Source organism: Physella acuta, unplaced genomic scaffold (assembly GCF_028476545.2).
Source record: "Physella acuta isolate Inbredline_101_S28 unplaced genomic scaffold, ASM2847654v3 ptg000397l, whole genome shotgun sequence".
NCBI lineage: Eukaryota > Metazoa > Mollusca > Gastropoda > Physidae > Physella > Physella acuta.
The window spans coordinates 216,230-234,503 of NW_026731916.1; the positions used below are offsets into that span (position 1 = coordinate 216,230).

Here is an 18,274-nt window from a genome sequence, read left to right on the forward strand (position 1 = left end):
AAGTACGAAACGGGTCAAAATTAGAGAAGTAGGTCTAACTTTAGTCGGTATGATCTACAAATGCGACCAGTTATTCCCACGTTTTCTTTAACTTGCTTTCGCCTCTGTTTGTTTGTTTGTTTGTTTGTTTGTTTGTTGGTTTGTTTGTTTGTTTGTTTGTTTGTTTGTTTGTTTGTTTGTTTGTTTGTTTGTTTGTTTGTTTGTTTGTTTGTTTGTTTGTTTGTTTGTTTGTTTGTTTGTTTGTTTGTTTGTTTGTTTGTTTGTTTGTTTGTTTGTTTGTTTGTTTGTTTGTTTGTTTGTTTGTTTGTTTGTTTGTTTGTTTGTTTGTTTGTTTATTTGTTTGTTTTTCCAATCAAATCTTGCGATCGAAATTTCGGGCACTTCCCAGTTAGCTAGCGCGCTGAAATTTTCAGGGAAGCTTTGTTTTGGATGACAATAGAATATTCAATTGTTATTATTACTAAATTGATCCATGGAAACATTTTATTGATCATTTTAGACCGCTATATAATTGTACAAAAAACGTGGGGAAAAAGGGACATAACCCAGTAACTGTAATTTTATGTACTTTTTAGTTCAATCAGAAAACGTGGGTTTTTAAAAACTTTTTTAATGATTATTATTCTTGCTTTTCCCCCGGGTGTGGGGGAAAGGGAGGGAATCTTTGCATTTTCCTGTGGGAGGAGGGGCGGAAGGGGCATACTGGTAAAAGTATATTATTTCGTTCGTTGTGGTGGTAGACGTTCTTTTGGAGACTCCACTCCCCCGACCCCTCCCGAAGAGATGCCTGATAGAATCTCTGAATGATCCTTTCGTTAAGTTTGAGCTTAGGTGCAAGTTTTAGGCTATACTGTGTATGAATGCGAAGTTACTACGAGTAGACCAAGGATACCAGACAAAGTGCTGTAGTAATGTCTACATTTAACGTCTGTACACAATATAGAATGGTGTCATTGATTGTTGAATAAAAAATATTATTAAGCATCGAATTCCGAAAACGATACACACTAATAAAGACGTCATTGTTAATAGAGGCAAACATTTTAAACGCCTAATTAAATAGCCTAATTTTAGAAGTTAATTTAGATATACAAAACAAAATTCGGGAAGTAAACATATTGTAAGCGTTAGTATAAGTATTAAGATTACGGTTATATGGTATTTTATTTGAAGTTAAATTTCCGGATCCGTTTAAAAAGCCATTTTTCGGATAAGAATTTGTTTTAAATGACATTTTTCGTTTCAGGTTACATTTGAGATTGATTTGAGGATTTTGGTTTTGTAACTAAGTTTCGTAGCATTCTGAAAAGGAGGAAGATAATAAAAAACACTTTGACAGTTTTACAAACAATGTTCCCTCTAAGGACCAAGAGTGTGTGTGCAAAAAATATGTTGTGTGCGAGGTGCTAAAAATGACTTTTTGCAAGTTAATATGTATGTTTAGGCTTACAATTAAGCAGAGTAATGAATGCATGCATTTTGATAAATTAATAGTATAATGTATAGGACTAGTGAAACGTATGCAATTAAAAGAAGATACGAATCCCATCAAAATAAAATAAAATACACAATAGAAACTTTCAGAGTTATACTTAGACAACAGGTTATGTGGTCGACTTACTATGTTAGTGTAATGCAATCATTTTAATAATGTTAATACCATAACGGTAATACAAATACAACAGTTTTACATGTTAACCACTTTAAAAAGCAGACTTGAAAACAAAATTAGCTAACCTTTCAGGGGCATTCATTGCAATTTCTCGCGTCTAACCTTGCCTTGCTTCCACACAATATATGGTTTGTTTAAATCCACATCCTCTCCAGCATTTAGATATAATTTAATTCGCATTAGATTTCCCAAATTTGTGGCTTCAAGTCTATTTCGTGCTTGCACTTTAATGCTGTTCATAAGACTAAAACCTCTCTCGCAATCAGCGCTGGATGCTTGAAAAGTACAGCATATGTCAAATAACTTTGTCAGTGAGCTAAATTGTTCATCGTTTAAAGCAACTCCTACGATTTCGGATAGTAAATTTACTGAACCTGATTTGAGTTTTTTGCTGATCTGAAATTTGAAGTCATTGTATTGCGTGATAATTGACTCTTCATTTGTTTGTAACACATCTTTGTACTTTCCGCACAGTTCTTTAATCTCTTTGACGCCAAACTCAAATGTACAATTTTTTTAAACCAGTATGATCAAAAGCTGACGAAAACTGCAGTTCATCTCCTGGAAACCTTACATTCAAATGATCGCAGACTGATCGTATAAAGGTGTGTCAATTCCTACGTTCTCATTCAAAATTTTCTTGGCTTTATCATTCCAGTAAACATCTTCCCTTAGGTATTGTGTTTCTAATTTACGTATTTTAGAAATGCAAAATTGATGTGCTTCAATAGATGATAAATTACTTCGTTGCAACAACATTGATAGATTAGCTAATTCAGTTAATACATCATTAACGGTATAAAGAGCAACTTGATACAGGGGATCTCTTAATGATCTCAAAACATAACAACAAACAAGATCATTGCAGTCTCGGACTTGTTCTGCACAGTAGGCAGCTAAAACATCAAGATTTCTAACAAAAGCACTGACAGCAAAGTGACGTGACAACCAACGAACTTCATGAATTGGTCGAAAAGAAATTACATCCATATCATGCACCTTGGCCAATTCTTCAAGTGCGCCCTGTATAACTGAAGATCGACTAAATAAGGTGTAAACCGTGCGTAGGAGAACCTCAATATCTTTAAACAAATGAACATCTTTCCAAGCGTCAGAAAGTGCCAAGTCTTCTCGGTGAGCAACACAGTGCTGTTCAACAAGATGGGGGACCTTAGCCTTCAGTAAAGCAGCTTATCCCTTCCTACGGCCTAACATAACCGATGCACCGTCTGATGTTATCATTACCATGCGATTCATGTCAAGTTGGTGTTCAGTGTAGTACTGTGTTATGGTTGCCTCCAGAGCTGAGGCATCACATGCGGTAAGCTGAATTATCCCACCAAAAACGGTTTTGTAGAATAAAGAATTGACTGGACAAAATTTAAAATAAAGGATTAGCATTTTATGTACTGTTATGTCAGTACTTTCATCAAGTATAAGCGTGTGGAACGATGCTACTCGAAGTTCTGTCAGTATGTTCTTTACAACCACCTCGTTGATTGCTTCAACAAACTCAAAGGCGTAGTTCTTACTTCGCCAACTGTCTGGTATAGAAACATACTTCCCCATGTGGTTATGAATCAGTTGTACCGACAGCTTCGAGGCGTTCATCCTAATGGCGAGAAGAACATTATCCATTAAGATTCGAACTTGATCCTAGTTTAAACGCTGGCGCTCATTTTGTTCAATTCGTTCTTCTCGCTGATTGTTAGTTTCAACCAGCAGACGTTTAAGACCAGTCCCATTTGAGCGGTTGTACACAATTGCAACATTTTCTCCGCTAACACGAGACAATAAATGACGTTTAAAGTAGTCAAGCTTCCATGATTCCCAACGCTTTCCTGTGACAAATTCGTTGTCTTTGTTGGGTTTGTTACACTTACTAGCGGCACAGAACTTACACTTCAGTCCAAACTCATCGGAATATTCATAGATGCTTCCTAATTCAACTGAAACATTCTTTGAATCGGGCGTATCGGTTATTACTTTAACTTTCAGTTTAAACGAATCTCTCGCTTTTTTTTGCTGCATTGTTTTACCGCTTGTTACTCACATTTTTCTTTTCAACATTTTCAAATAGCACAGAGTAGTAAACTTTTATTCCTTATTTACCAAACCAGTTTGTGAACACTGAAACAGTTCGATCCAGGTGCACGTAATGATCCCAAGAATTGGATATATAGTTTATAAATCCTTAAACCAAACAGCAAAAAAACATCCACCTTTAGTAACGTAGACTTTGCATCTGACTTGGGTAAATCGTCAAAGTATCAAGGAAATGGGTGGGGTTGGGAGTTGGGAGATGGGGGAGGGCAGTGGCAATAAAAAAAACCAACCTTGCATGGTCAGCCATGGTATTAAATGTCAGCTACGATCAGTTTTGGGATAAACCATTAAATCAAGAAGAGGGAGTGTTACCCAGACATTAGATCGGTACCCCGCTCAGGTGAGAGGCAAGTCATAAACTAGACCTGTGCTATGACAACCGAGGTCACAAACTTTAAGTATCAGCTTGGTCGAGGCCAGTCAATTATATTTAACAAAACAGGCACTAAAAATGTCGCTTAATTCAAGCCACTGGCCACAATTTTTCTTGTGAATCAGGCTAGCCCGTGGTTCTGATAGTCTGTGCGCGGGATCAGGATTTGTCTGCGCGGCATATTTGTAAGTGCTGGGCGGCCGCGCAGCCGCGCAGCTTAGAGTGAACACTGATTACAAAAAGAAAACAAAATGATTGCCGTAATGAAAGCAAGGCAAAAACGACACAAAATTGTACATTAGCAATTAAGTTTAATTATTTCCAGTACATTTAGTTCATAAAATATATGGATAGTATAGCATTAAAAGTGTAGCGAGTAAGAGAATAAAGCTCGTTTGCCAATCTTTTCTACTCTATACCTCCACCCTCATCCTACGTAAGTCGGCTGATTTCCAAAGCACGTACAAGTAACAAAAGCAGTTGATTTCGCTTTTAAAATGATTTTCTACATTAATAATTGTCACTTATTAATATAATATTCATATTAAAAAATACGCAAGAAAAGCTATTGGGTGGGTGTGGGGGGACATTTTGTGTCTTGTAACTGATTAATTGTAATTTCAATTATTGTAAATTGAGGGAAATTTTTTTTTTATTTTAAATACGAATAAGATCATGGAAGAAATACAATTAAAATCTCGAGAAAACACTGTACTCATAAGCATAAAAAGTATAAAAAAATCTGGCTATTATACAAAAAAGAAAGGCATAGCCTGTTCGTAAAAAAAGTAACACCAACGGTCAATAGTGCGATTGAGCTATTTTTGACACAATGGATTGTGAATATGTTATTTCTCTCCATATTGTCATCTATCTATCTATCTATCTATATACTACTAAAAGTCAAGTTTGTTTACATGTTTGAATATTTATTTGTTTGTTTGTTTGTTTGTTTGCCTGATCGACTATCTCGCATGGTTGCACTCATCGTGGAAAGCTGTAAAATAGTATGAAGGTAGAGAAAAAATTTTGTTTTAAGAAAGACTGTTAATCACAAATTTATTTAAAGACGTTAATTAATTTATTGATTTATTCATAGTTAAATTAACCGTATTTTTTTAAAAATGTTAATACTTTGAATAAACTTTGTGGGGATAGTGACGTCCCTTGATGTGTTTACTTTTTGGTTCAATAAAAATGGCGGACCCCATCATAGACTTTGTGGCCCATTCAAAAGTTTAACGCGTTACAAAGCTAATTTTCTGCCAGCTATAACTTAAACAATACGTCCGTTTGCTGTATTTATTACGTTCTAACACTTATATCAATTTTCAACTGTCTTTTTCATTTAGTTTTACGATAAATTTCTCTAGATCTAAAGATCAGCTATCGAAGGAAAGTTATGAATCTAGCCTAGATCTAGATCTAGCCTAGATGTAGGTCACTAGACTCAATGTAAATTCTACATCTAGAATCTATTTCAGGCCTTAATTATTTTATATAAATCTTTGTTTGGCTAATTTAAGATAAAATTTAATTTGAAAGTTAGTACTACTAGACTTAGATCTAGATCTAGAATCTATCCGCGTAAATCAAGTTGCATAAGGAGACGCATAGTATAGTATAAAAATTCATTTGTGACGTCAAGAGTAAATAGCTAAGCTGGTAGCGTAGCCCGCTCTCATGTGGGTGGCACAGGTTCTAGACCAATATGTCGATGAAATTTTTTTTTCAATTTTTTTTTTAGATGTGAATGATAAAGTTGCCTATCTGAACTTGGCAAGATACAGGGCAGGTGAAGTAGAGTTCATCTGTTTCTTTGTCCTAAGCATATGAAAGGATCGTGTGGTCAGAGACATGCTCGGCTGGAATAGTTTTTTAAACGATAAATACATGTTGTCTGAGACTTGGCGGGACACTGGGCAGGTGAAGTAGAGTTGAGTAGGTCACATGTGACGTCAGTATATGAAGGGATAGTCCGAAATCGGTGTTTTCGGTGTTTTTAAAAGATAAAAAACATATTTTTGAATGTGGGGTCTGTTTTTTGTGACGATAAGTGACACTGCAGTAGCGTAGCGAGGAGGGGGGGGGGACGGTAGGGGAGGGGAGGCGGGGGGGAGGGGAGGCGGGGGGGGGGAGGGGAGGCGGGGGAGTCGGATGGGGGAAGGGGGGGGGCAGGGGGGGGACATATGTTGGGGCGCCAAAATGGTTTGGAAAAATAAATTGAAAGGTTGAGGGGGGTTCAAATCGAAAGTTTAAGTGGGGGGGGGGGGTGCACATCAAAATTTTGAGGGGGGGTTTCAAATCGAAATCTTGCGGGGGGGGGGGGTTCAAATCGAAAACTTTGTCCCCGGGCGCCGGGAAGGGTCGCTCTGCCTCTGAGTGACAGACGTGATGTTTTTTGATGGATGACCCCCGAAACCCACAGTTATCCAACGGATGACGGGTATTCTAGTATACTACTAAAACTCAAGTTTGTTTACATATTTGAATATTTATTTTGTGTTTGTTTGTCTGATTGATTATTGCAAATAGTTGAACTCATCGTAGAGAGCTGTAAAATAATATATAGGTAGAGAATAATATTTTATTGCAGACAGACTGTTAATCACGCATTTATTTAAAGACGTTAATTAATTTATTGATTTATTCATAGGTAGATTAACCAAATTTTTAAAAAATGATTAGAAAAACCACTAGACTCGACGAAACAGTGACGTCACATGATGTGTTTATTTTTTACATCAATAATGGCGGCCTATCGAAGAAGATTGTGTTCCCATTCCAATGTGTAACGCGTTCTAAAGCTAATTTTCTGTCGGCTTTAAATTTAACAATACGTCCGTTTGCTGTATTTATTACGTTCCAACACATATCAATTTTCAACTGTCTTTTTCATTTAGTTTTACGATAAATTTCTCTAAATCTACAATCTGTCCAAGAAAGATAATTATAGATCTAGATCTAGAATCTAGTTCAAATCAAAGATTTATTAGTTATAAATACAATCCAAAAAAAAAAATAACGAGACTTAAGCAAACCAGTCGTAGATCTAGAATATAGATAATTCTATCTAGATTTAGATAATAATGAGTTTCTATATACTAAAATATTTTAGACCTTTATTATTTTGTATAAATCTTTGTTTTGACTATGCTAATTTTGAAATGCTGGATCCAGGCCTATTTGCGTAGCTTGAGATTCATACGCGGCTTCGATACCGTTAATTTTGCTAAATTGTAAACGTAAATTCTAAATATAGCTCAGTCGTAGATCTAAAATATAGATAATTCTATCTAGATTTAGATAATAATGATTTTCTATATACTAAACTATTTTAGACCTTTATTATTTTATATAAATCTTTGTTTGGAATATGGTAATTTTAAATGCTCGCTCCAGGGCCTATTAGCGTAGCTAATGATTAAATCTAGATTCTAGATCTAGCAAGAAAAACAAAACTTAAGACTTAAGCAAACGAGTCGTAGAATCTAGATCTAGATAATTCTATCTAGATCTAGATAATTTCAGACCTTCTTTATTTTATATAAATCTTTGTTTGGCTAATTTAAGATAAAATTTAATTTGAAAGTTACTACTACTAGACTTAGATCTAGATCTATGCGCGTAAATCAAGTTGCATAAGGAGACTCAAAGTATTAAAGTATAGTATAACAATTCATCTGTGACGTCACAAGTAAATAGCTAAGTTGTTAGTGGAATCGGCTCACATGCGGGTGGCACAGGTTCTACACCAATACGTCAATGATTTTTTTTTTCAATTTTTATTTTATTTTTTGTGATGTGAATGATAAAGTTGCATATCTGAACTTGGCGGAATACAGGGCAGGTGAAGTAGAGTTCATCTGTTTCTTTGTCCTAAGCATATGAAGGGATAGTGAGGTCAGAGACATGCTCGGCTGGAATCGTTTTTTAAACGATAAAATCATGTTGTCTGAGACTTGGCGGGACACTGGGCAGGTGAAGTAGAGTTGAGTAGGTCACCTGTGACGTCAGTATAGTCCGAAATAGGTGTTTTCGGTGTTTTTAAAGATAAAAAACATATTTTTGAATGTGGGGTCTGTTTTTTTGTGACGATAAGTGACACTGCAGTAGCAGTAGTGAGGGGGGGGGGGAACATATTTCCCCGGGCGCCAACCTTAGGGGGCGCCAAAACGGGTTGGAAAAATAAATTGAAAGGTTGAGGGGGGTGCAAATCGATAGTTTCAGTGGGGGGGGGGGGGGTTGCAAATCGAAATCTTGAGGGGGGGGGGTGCACATCAAAAGTTTAAGGGGGGGAGGGTGCAAATCGAAAAGTTTGTCCCCGGGCGCCGGGAAGGGTCGCTACGCCTCTACGTGTTGCTTTTTGATGGATGACCCCCGAAGCCCACAGTTATCCAACGGATGACGGTTAGTCTAATCTATTTTAAAAATAAAAAAAGCTATTGTTATTCATCTTTAAGAGTTCTTACATTCATCGTTTTCAAAAATATTTACAATTATACACTATAGGTTAATTTTTGTTTATTGTACAGAGGTTATATATAAGGTTAATAGTAATTTTTTGTTGTTGTTGAAGAAGCTATAGCTCATATGACCATGTTAAAAGGATTTGTGTTTGCTTATACAAACAATATATAGAAAATTAAACTAAAGGTTTTCAAAAGAAAAGCAAAATTGCATGTGTTATGATAGACAAAAATGAAAAGAAATAACCGTGGAAAGGTTCAGCTCTCAGCGATACACCACCGTTGTTTCTATCAATGTGACCAGCTGTAAGTATTAAATCTATGCCAATGTCACTTCTGCTGTCGTTATCACGCGAGTAGACACGCCCGAATAGAGCAGCCGAGAGAAGCGTGTGGTTGAAGGAGGGGCCGGTGTGGAGGGAGTGACCGCTGAAGCTCCAGCTTGCAGCCTCCGCTAGCTGCAGCTCTCCCCGGGGGTCCGACAGGACGACCTGGGGGTAGACGTACGGCGTCTGGAGGTCTGCCGACATGCGGACGGCCAGAAAACTGGTGGACGTCGTGCTAGTTACCGCCCCGCAGGAAGATTTGTTGCTGACGTCAGCACACTTGACCAGGGCGCAGATCTGGAAGTAATACTGGCCCTCGTATGTATGCAGACCATCAAAAGCGCCAAAAGCGAAAAGTTCTCGGCCGAAATCATTTTGATTCATGGCGAAATCAAGATGACAGCAAATCTCGTTTTGACAAACGGAAAGATCTCCTGACGGTTCTTCCAAAGACCGGAATGTAAATTCATCGAAAAATAAAAGAGATTTAAACTCATCTTGGGGAGTGCCGGTTGTAATTACTCGATTTTGTTCATCTTTATATGACAGTTCATCAAGAAACGCCGATATATTGTGTTTGGGAATCTGCAAGACATCAACGTCAGCCAGCAATAGCTTGGGTTGTGTCGTGTTAGTCGCCCCGTAGTAGGAAACTTTCATCCCATCTGGCGTGTACACACCGCTGCCGTGGAATCTCTTTTCCGGTAAATGAATGTTGGCACTGAGGAAATTCACCCCTAGCCCGCGAGCAAAGGAGGAATGGAACCCGATGGCAGAGAGCAGGGGCAGGGCGTCCATCCAGGCGGTGGGGAAGACGATGTTGGAGATGTTGTTCTTCAGCACCATCGTCACCCCGGGCTCAGAAAACAGCACATCAAAGCACACCATCAGCCCGAACCGGCCGAAAGGCGTGTCGAAATAAATGATTTCCGCTTCCGGTGTGTTGAACTGGGCCTCGTAAAACAGGTGGAACTTGTGGTATCGCGCCAACAGCGTGCCGTCTGGTCCGAACGCGACGTCCGTGTTGTACTGGTACCGTCCGTCTGGTGGACAGCTGGGGTCTGTTGTGACGTCACAAGGCTGCTTGTCGCCCATGTTGGCCACGAGGTACAGCTTGGTTTCCATGGCGACGCAGCTGAGCGCCCTCAGGATGTCTGTGTTGGGGTGGCGGTCAGGGGCGTGGCAGGGTGACCAGGACTCGGCCCTAGGGTCGGGGATTTGCTCCAGGTACGGGTAAATGGACTCGCGGGTGAAAGTAAAGCCGTACAGACCATCCTCTGGGAAGACGATGATATCAGCGCTCTGTAAAGACAAAATTGTGTGAGATTTGAGCTACACTTAAGACTTAGCATTGAACAAATCGAGCCCTGAAGGGGCGCTACCCCTGCGAATTTGAAAATGTTTTAGCGCCGAAACCTCCCCATGAATATTCTTAACATCTTCCCAAAGTTTCATGGCGATCGTGTGAACGGTGTCACGGCAAGTCACTTTTATTATTTTTATATATGTTATATAGAGAAAAATCGCACCCTCCCTTGTAAAATTAAAAATGTTTTTTTTTACAGAACCCTTCCCCAAAGTGTTTTAATGAACTCACCAAAGTTTGATGGCGATCTGATGAATGGTGTCAAACAAAAAACGACTTTTATTTTTATATGCCGTATATAGAGAAAAAACAAACCGCGCCCTGCCGGGGCGCCACCCCTGCGAATTTAACATATTTATTTTCGTAGAAACCTCCCCAGGAATATTCTCAACAACTTCCCAAAGTTTCACGGCGATGTGATAAGAGGTGTGGTAATGCATAAAAGACACACAGACACACATACATTGTTATATATATATATATATATATATATATATATATATATATATATATATATATATATATATATATATATATATATATATAATAGCGTACCCGTCCCCGCGCGTTGCCGCGCAAATAGAAGATAGTCCGACGAAATATATAAGAAGGGATTCATCCATACGTTACCAATCCTATATTCTTAGACTCGTGACCTTATTTTTATAAAAGTTTGTTATTTAAATGTAAACAATGCCTGCTCTTGGATCATAAATATCGGGACACGGGTTTACCTACACTACCGCGTGAAAACCTTATGTGTACATTAATCACTCACCAAAATAATGAGGTAGAACTCACTTCGGTGACTACTCATGTGTCAGGGACGTAGAAGGGCGCTCTCAGGAGCCCCCCCCCCCCGATTATACTATCGCATAGGCGCAGCGTACGGCCCCTGGCTCCTTAAAACTAACAGGCGCCATCGTGGATAACCCAGAGTACCAAATATTATCCTGTAAACAATGATGCACATTTCGTCATTCGCTGAAGTGACACACATGAACAGGATTTTTTTTTCTTTAACACATAAAAATTATTTGACGTGTTTTAAACATCTGTGTGACTGATGCAATATGGTAGCGTTACTAATGGTCTATTATTAGATGCTCGATCTCAATTTCTGACTGGATCGTCTAATAAATGATGCCTATTGCATCATTCGCAAAGTGACGAAACTCTACAGTAGGCTCCTCATATTCAAACAGCTATTTTTTCATCTTTCGCAAGGTGACGAAACTGTACAGCAGGATTTCCTCGCGTTACAAATTTATTTTTAGAAGCCTGTTGTAGTTTTACCGCTGAATATAGTAGTACCCCTTACTCGCTATGCAGGACGCTCGATCAACGGATGCCAAGTGCCAACATAGTCGCTCTAAAACTTTGGGCGCTAAATCGTGTATTGACTAAAATTGTACCCAACATGGCGCCGCCAATAAGAAACTTTAGTTTTCTTTTTCGCAGAAATATTCTCGGGAGTATTATCATCTACTCCTTAAAGTTTCATGGCACTCGGATGAACCGCATCCGAGTTTTATTTTTTATATACAGTGTATAGAGAAAAAAAATCGCTCTCCCCTGGGGCGCCGCCCTTTCAATATTAAAATTTTTTTTTTTTTTTGCAGAACCCTACCATTGAGTGATCTAATCATCTCCCCAGAGTTTCATGGTACACAGATGAACGGTGTAAAACCGAAATAGACTTATATTTTTATAATATAAGCCCTTGCGAAATTTAAAAAGGATTTTTTTTTTACCGAACCTTTCTTTGAATTGTTCTAATCAACTCCCCCAAAGTCTCATGGCTATCGGATAACGGTGTCAGACTAAAATCGACTTTTACTTTTATATACCGTATATAGAGAAAAATCGCACCCTCCCGTGGCGCCGCCCTTGCGAAATTAAAGATGATTTTTTACAGAACCCTTTCCTAGAGATTTATAATGAACTCCCCAAAGTGTCATGTCTATCGGATGAACGGTGTCATTGTAATTCACTTTTATTTTTTTTATATACCGTATATAGAGAAAAATAGCACCCTCCCGTGGCGCCGCCCTTGCGATAATAAAAATGATTTTTGTACAGAACCGTTCCAAAGAGTATTCTTATTAACTCCCCAAAGTTTCATGCCTATCGTATGAACAGTGTGAAATCAAAATAGACTTTTATTTTTATATACCGGATATAGAGAAAAACAAATCGCGCCCTGCCGGGGCGCCACCCCTGCGAATTTGAAATTTTTTTTTTCCGCAGAAACCTCCCCAGGAATATTCTCAACAACTTCCCAAAGCTTCACGGCGATGTGATAAGAGGTGTGGTAATGCATAAAAGACACACACACAGACACACACACACAGACACACACACACATACATTTGCTTTATATATATATATATATATATATATATATATATATATATATATATATATATATATATATATATATATATATATATATATACGGTGACCGGAAAGAAGCGCAACGGAAAAAAAAGCGCAAGGAGAAAAAAGCGCAAACAGAAAAAAGCGCAAACAGAAAAAAGCGCACACAGAAAAAAGCGCAAATAGAAAAAAGCGCAAACGGAAAAAAGCGCAAACAGAAAAAAGCGCACACGGAAAAAAGCGCAAACGGAAAAAAGCGCAAACAGAAAAAAGCGCAAGCAGAAAAATGCGCAACCAGAAAAAAAAGAACGAAAAATGTGCAAAAGAGAAATTTAGCACAAAGACCTATATCGAATAGATGACACATTTATACATGACTGTTAGGGCTGCTGTGAGAGTGTCGTGTTTGATCACGTGATCTACTACCATTTAAAGCGTACCACTACCATGTGCATTTCCATCACCACGATACAGGCGATAATCGCTTTACACAATGCTTATTATTTTCTTGGTCAATAATTATTCAACTACTATTCTCGTATAAATAAACATAAAACTATCGACATTACACGAAGTATCTCTCACATTCTCCCTAGTCCGAACTACCTAACTTGCATACCATAACAACCCGTTCCTATGGCAAAACTTCACTCTCTTTCATTCATAATTATTGAACGTAATAAAAGCCTTTAATAAAAACAAGTTATGGTCAACAAACAATGAACCTAGAATGAATGCAGCTTCTTGTCTGAGACATGTATATCTATTTTTACTTCAGGTAAGCTTGGTGTTATCAGGTTCCTACCTGTGATGCTGCTCTCTGTGCCTGAGCTCTGTACACCTCGACGTTTTTCTGCATGTTAGTTACCGCTTGGTCACGTGATACGTTGGTCATGGGGTCAGCGGGTAAAATCACTGCATGTCCGTACACAGCGGCCTTGAACATGTCTCTAGCAACATGTACGGCCCCATATGAGAAGGCCACACAATGAAGTATGGACATCACAGTAAGCGTTACGGTCAGCTTTGACATGATCAAATCTGCAAACAATGTAAGTTATTGTCTTTTGCCATGCTTTTTTCTAGAGCTCCCCCTTCCCAAAGTAACTCTAATATCCTTTTAGTTAGGTAGACGAAGTTTTATTTATTTTGATTATTCAGATTTCTTTTAATTTTTGAGTGATCTCCGATATTCGGAAGTGGCACTTTACTCTATTTCCAGTTTCCAAATTAAGTTAAATAACTTTGGTAATGTTTCAATTAAATTGACGAATTTCAATGTATATGTATAAGATCTCATCTGATGGTTTTTTTAAGCTTTTGAGCGATTTTCGGGTAATGGAAGTGGTAGTTTATCCTACCTTTTTATGAACACGAGAACTTGAGTACCGTTAAGTCAGTTGGATGAGATTTCATATATATTTATAAAAAAAATTTCTTTCAACTTTCGGGCAATTTCCGGCTACCGGAAGAATTACATTATTTAATATACGATTTCTCAAAAGTCTTCTGAGTTTGATAATTTTACTTCATCATATTCTCATAAAGCATATTTTACGAACTTATCTATATATGTTTCCTCGATGAACGAGCAATTTTATAGCTTCTATATTAATTTTGTGTAGCCCGATTCCAATGATAGGTAATCATTTATCACAATTCGGCTGCTATTTGTGTTTTTAACGCTAAAAACAACTCCTTTTATTATCGTAAGCGATCGCAGTTGCGGACTGTGTTATTTAGGGAGCGTCAGCTTTATATAAACAATGCCTAGGTCAGAGGTAATGACAGGTGGGCACGAATTTGATATTTTGTACAAAAACTGAAGCTTGTGATGCAAATATTAAAACTTTAGATTTATAGTGAAAATCAACAATTAAGCAGTAAATTGGGGACTCCCAAATTTAAAAGGGCCATGACTGCAGTCCTCACAGCCCCCCCCCCCCCCCCTTAATCCGCTACTGGGGCACCCCCGTCAAATCCTTGATGTCATCCATCCAGTGTAAGAAAATTGTAATTATAGGTCAGTTTCCAGATCGGAGTAAGTTTTGGATGCCGAACCTTATTTTTTCTAGTCGGTTAAGTTAATGATATATGATGATGCTAAAATATAATACTTTGTTTCAGTTTGAAGTTACCTCAATATTCGCATTAACATTTTTTTAAAGAAAATTCTCTATTTATACAGAAAAATAGGTGTTGGTCAGTTCTTAAACCGTTTTACGTTTATATACTAAGATTATAGTAAATATTCAGTAGGCCTTGAACTAAAACAAAATTAGTATAAAATTATTCAAAGCTCTATTACATGCACACTACTTACCTGTAGCTTTCAGTTTTGAAAGAGGAAGTGTACGTTTTGTTCGTTATCTTTTATTGATATTTAGAGTGGAGAAGTGTGGAATATCAATTCGTGTATGCATAGGCGCTCCTCGGTAGTAATTAAACCTAGGCAAACTGAATTCATTTTCGTTAAATAAATGTTAAATTGTTAAAAAGATAAATAAACGTTAAATAAATGTAAATCCAGGGTCGCTAATCCTGCTTTCTTGTGGCAAATTAACACCAAACAAAAGCATAGGGCTAAAAATATTTAAATAAATATCTTGATGGAAATTATAATGGAAATATGCATGATTTTAACGTATTAAAAGCTGTTTGTCGAGATTCTTTCTTGTCATAACCGATAGTGGTTAAGAAATGATTGATCTATTTTATAGAATTGTACTAGTTCATGAAGATGAGTGATACATTTTCCTAAGCAATATCTTATTTGTTGTTTTTGTAAGTGCCCAAACTTATGGACCGACTTATAAAAGAATTAATTGGGAAATCGAGCCAGTACAGATATATGTGACATTTAAAATACCCTGTAGTTATAATTTTTAACATCGAAGATTGTGTTGGTTAGATCATCAATGATAAAGAAGTTTTAACACCAAAATTACCAAATGAAGATATCGGACAAGTCTGAGTGAAAAAGTTGACGAAGCAGGCTAAAGCCTCCATGGGCTGTAAAGTCACGGAGATGAATAGATGGATAGATGAAAACACACATTATGAAAATTTCTAAAAGCTTAAAGTGCGCATTTAGGAGAGAGAAAGAATAAGAGAGAGTGAGAGAGAATGAGAGAGAGAAAGAGAGAGAGCGGCTCTAATACATTTATCCATCCCTCTCCAAAACAACTAACTAAAGGACTAGGCACGCCTATGATAAAAGGTGTTTATTTGAACTGCGCGCGGACCACTCCCGCAGATTTACATCGTGTCTTAAAACTTTGTATTCCCGATAACACAAGCAACGCTAGACCAGGAAGTTAGTTATTTAACCCTTTATCTACTGACAGTACTTATAAGTACCACTTTAATTCAGTGCCTCGATTATTTTTCATTTTAAAAGTTATTGATAAAATTAATAGTATTATCTCCCCTGAGTCGCCAGTTGTTGTTTTTTGTTTTCTTTAAAGTATCTGTTTTCAATCTCTTCCTGTATCGGTCGTTCGCAATCGTTCTGTTCAGATCTCACACGTGTTCTTAATTTCCCTTCGTTTTAACGTATTCTTTAAGTTTTAAACGCCAAATATATTTTATTGGCATCTTCAATAGTCAGGTATGTGTGTTTAATTTATATTTGTACAAGATTTGTAAAAGATACAAATATCTTTGTATTAGATCAATGTTTAAACGAATACTTGTAAGTACAAGTACGTTTTCTTTAACTTGCTTTCGCGTCTGTTTGTTTGTCTTTCCATCAAATCTTGCAATCGAAATTTTGGGCACTTCCCAGTTAGCTAGCGCGCTGAAATTTTCAGGGAAGCTTTGTTTCCGATGACAATACAATATTCAAGTATTATTATTACTAAATTGATCCATGGAAAAAATGTATTGATCATTTTAGACACACGATCATAATTTTAGGATTTCTTGGAAATGACAGTTTTCTATGTGGATTGACAAAAATATTTTGTTTTGATAATAAATTATTGAAATGTGTTAAATAAATTGATATTTATACATTTAGAAGAAGGTTCGCATATTGTTTATCTAAAATATTATGCATTTAAATTTAGATTTCTAATAGTAAAAGAATAACAAAAACGAAAATAGCAGTTGCAGGCTACTTTACCAAGTTTAGTAAAGTTTATTTGTATGACAAAGTCTAGTACCAGTAATAAGATATGTCAGTTATAATTATGTATTACAGAAAAATGTCTTGCCTGCAATAACTACAAATACATAATGTATACCAATAGACTAGTCCATACTTTTGCTTTTAATAAAGATCTTTAAGGTAAATTTTAATCAGCCTTTCAATCGGCCTGCCATAACATTCTAGTAGGCTACAATCATACTAGTATTACTAGTAGTAGTATACTGAATGGCTAGGCTTTCTTTTTCAAAATATTTTGTTGCTGCAGTTCATTATAATTTCTATTGGAAGCGTCCAGCTAAGTAGGTTCAGTCCAGCAACAGTTGCCACATCAGAAAGACCACAGACAAGAATGTGTCATTAAGGAATAAGGCAGTAGGATATGCTGACACCTTTTGCTGTGTTAAGCACTGTCAGAAGAAGGTCTAAGATGTATTTCTATAGAAAATTTAATATAACAAAATAGTACTAAAATATAACTTCGTGCTGTTTTTATGTGTGAAAATTACAAAAGTGATTGTTGTAATATTTGCCATGTTATTAGGTAATAAATTGTACAGTTTGTACCAATTTTTAAATTATTTTTTTGGAAAAAAAATTACTACATTCCTGACAATACATATAAGTACCAATATATATTTGGCTCATTAAAACTTTTCCCAAAATAAATTACCTTCGACCTAAGTTTTAAATGTTCCAAGAGCAATTTAATTACACATTTTTAAGGTAAAGTTTCCATTAGAACTAGTTCAGTAAATAAAGGGTTAAAGCTACATTAATTTACTGTATTTGAGATAAACCTGTGTCAACTTGACACTACGTGCAACATATAAATCACTTTATCTCAGAAAACTAAAATCTAATTTTTTTTTACCGCGTCTAATCTTTCCTTTCGGGTTATGATTGCAACATTTATGTTTAGCAGTTAATGTTACACACATATGGTATCAGTTTTTGAAAAATATTTTTCATGGTTGACGTTTTTTTTTGCAACCTGGCTACTTGTGGGCATGCTGAACTACTTGCCTGCCTTCCTTATTTATCATAATGGCATAAGAGCAAATAGGGAGCAGTAACCGCTCCCGCAGCACCATTTCAATCAAAGCGCTAAAACATTTAAAAAACATTTAAAAGAGTTCACAACAATGTCCATAAACATTGACATTTTAAAATTATGTTAATACCTACATTTTAACCCTTCCCAGTGTAATCCACCCAAAGTCGCTATATTTTTGCTCTATCTCGAGTTTCATTTTATAATATTGTTTTCTGGGTCTCATTCCCATCTATAAGGTGGTTGGGGTGAACACATTAAATGTTGTAAATGTTAAAAAGATGCGTAAAAATCTTTTTAATAAGGGTTTAAAATTGTTTTATAAACTGGCTTCTAAATATGTGTTATTGCTCATTGTGGGTTAAGTCATTGTGATGCA

At 36.7% G+C, this 18,274-nt stretch overlaps 1 protein-coding gene across 1 annotated transcript; it reads right to left on the reverse strand.

Annotated features, from left to right (window-relative positions):
- Positions 1 to 8,662: 8,662 nt before the first annotated feature.
- LOC131942250 (pantetheinase-like) lies at positions 8,663 to 15,041 on the reverse strand. The gene is made up of 3 exons (XM_059302006.1): positions 15,015 to 15,041; positions 13,497 to 13,732; positions 8,663 to 10,248 (listed from the first exon to the last, which is right to left on the reverse strand). The coding sequence occupies exons 2-3, from the start codon at positions 13,722 to 13,724 to the stop codon at positions 8,812 to 8,814; spliced, it is 1,665 nt and encodes a 554-aa protein (XP_059157989.1). The 5' UTR covers positions 13,725 to 13,732; positions 15,015 to 15,041; the 3' UTR covers positions 8,663 to 8,811.
- Positions 15,042 to 18,274: the final 3,233 nt, after the last annotated feature.

What these genes read in the sequence shown, in the direction of transcription:
- LOC131942250 (XM_059302006.1), bottom strand. Translation starts at nt 13,724, where the DNA reads ATGTCAAAGCTGACCGTAACGCTTACTGTGATGTCCATACTTCATTGT. An exon ending in CACAGAGAGCAGCATCACAG is followed by an intron (nt 10,249 to 13,496) that starts GTAGGAACCTGA and finishes TTGTCTTTACAG; the next exon opens with AGCGCTGATATCATCGTCTT.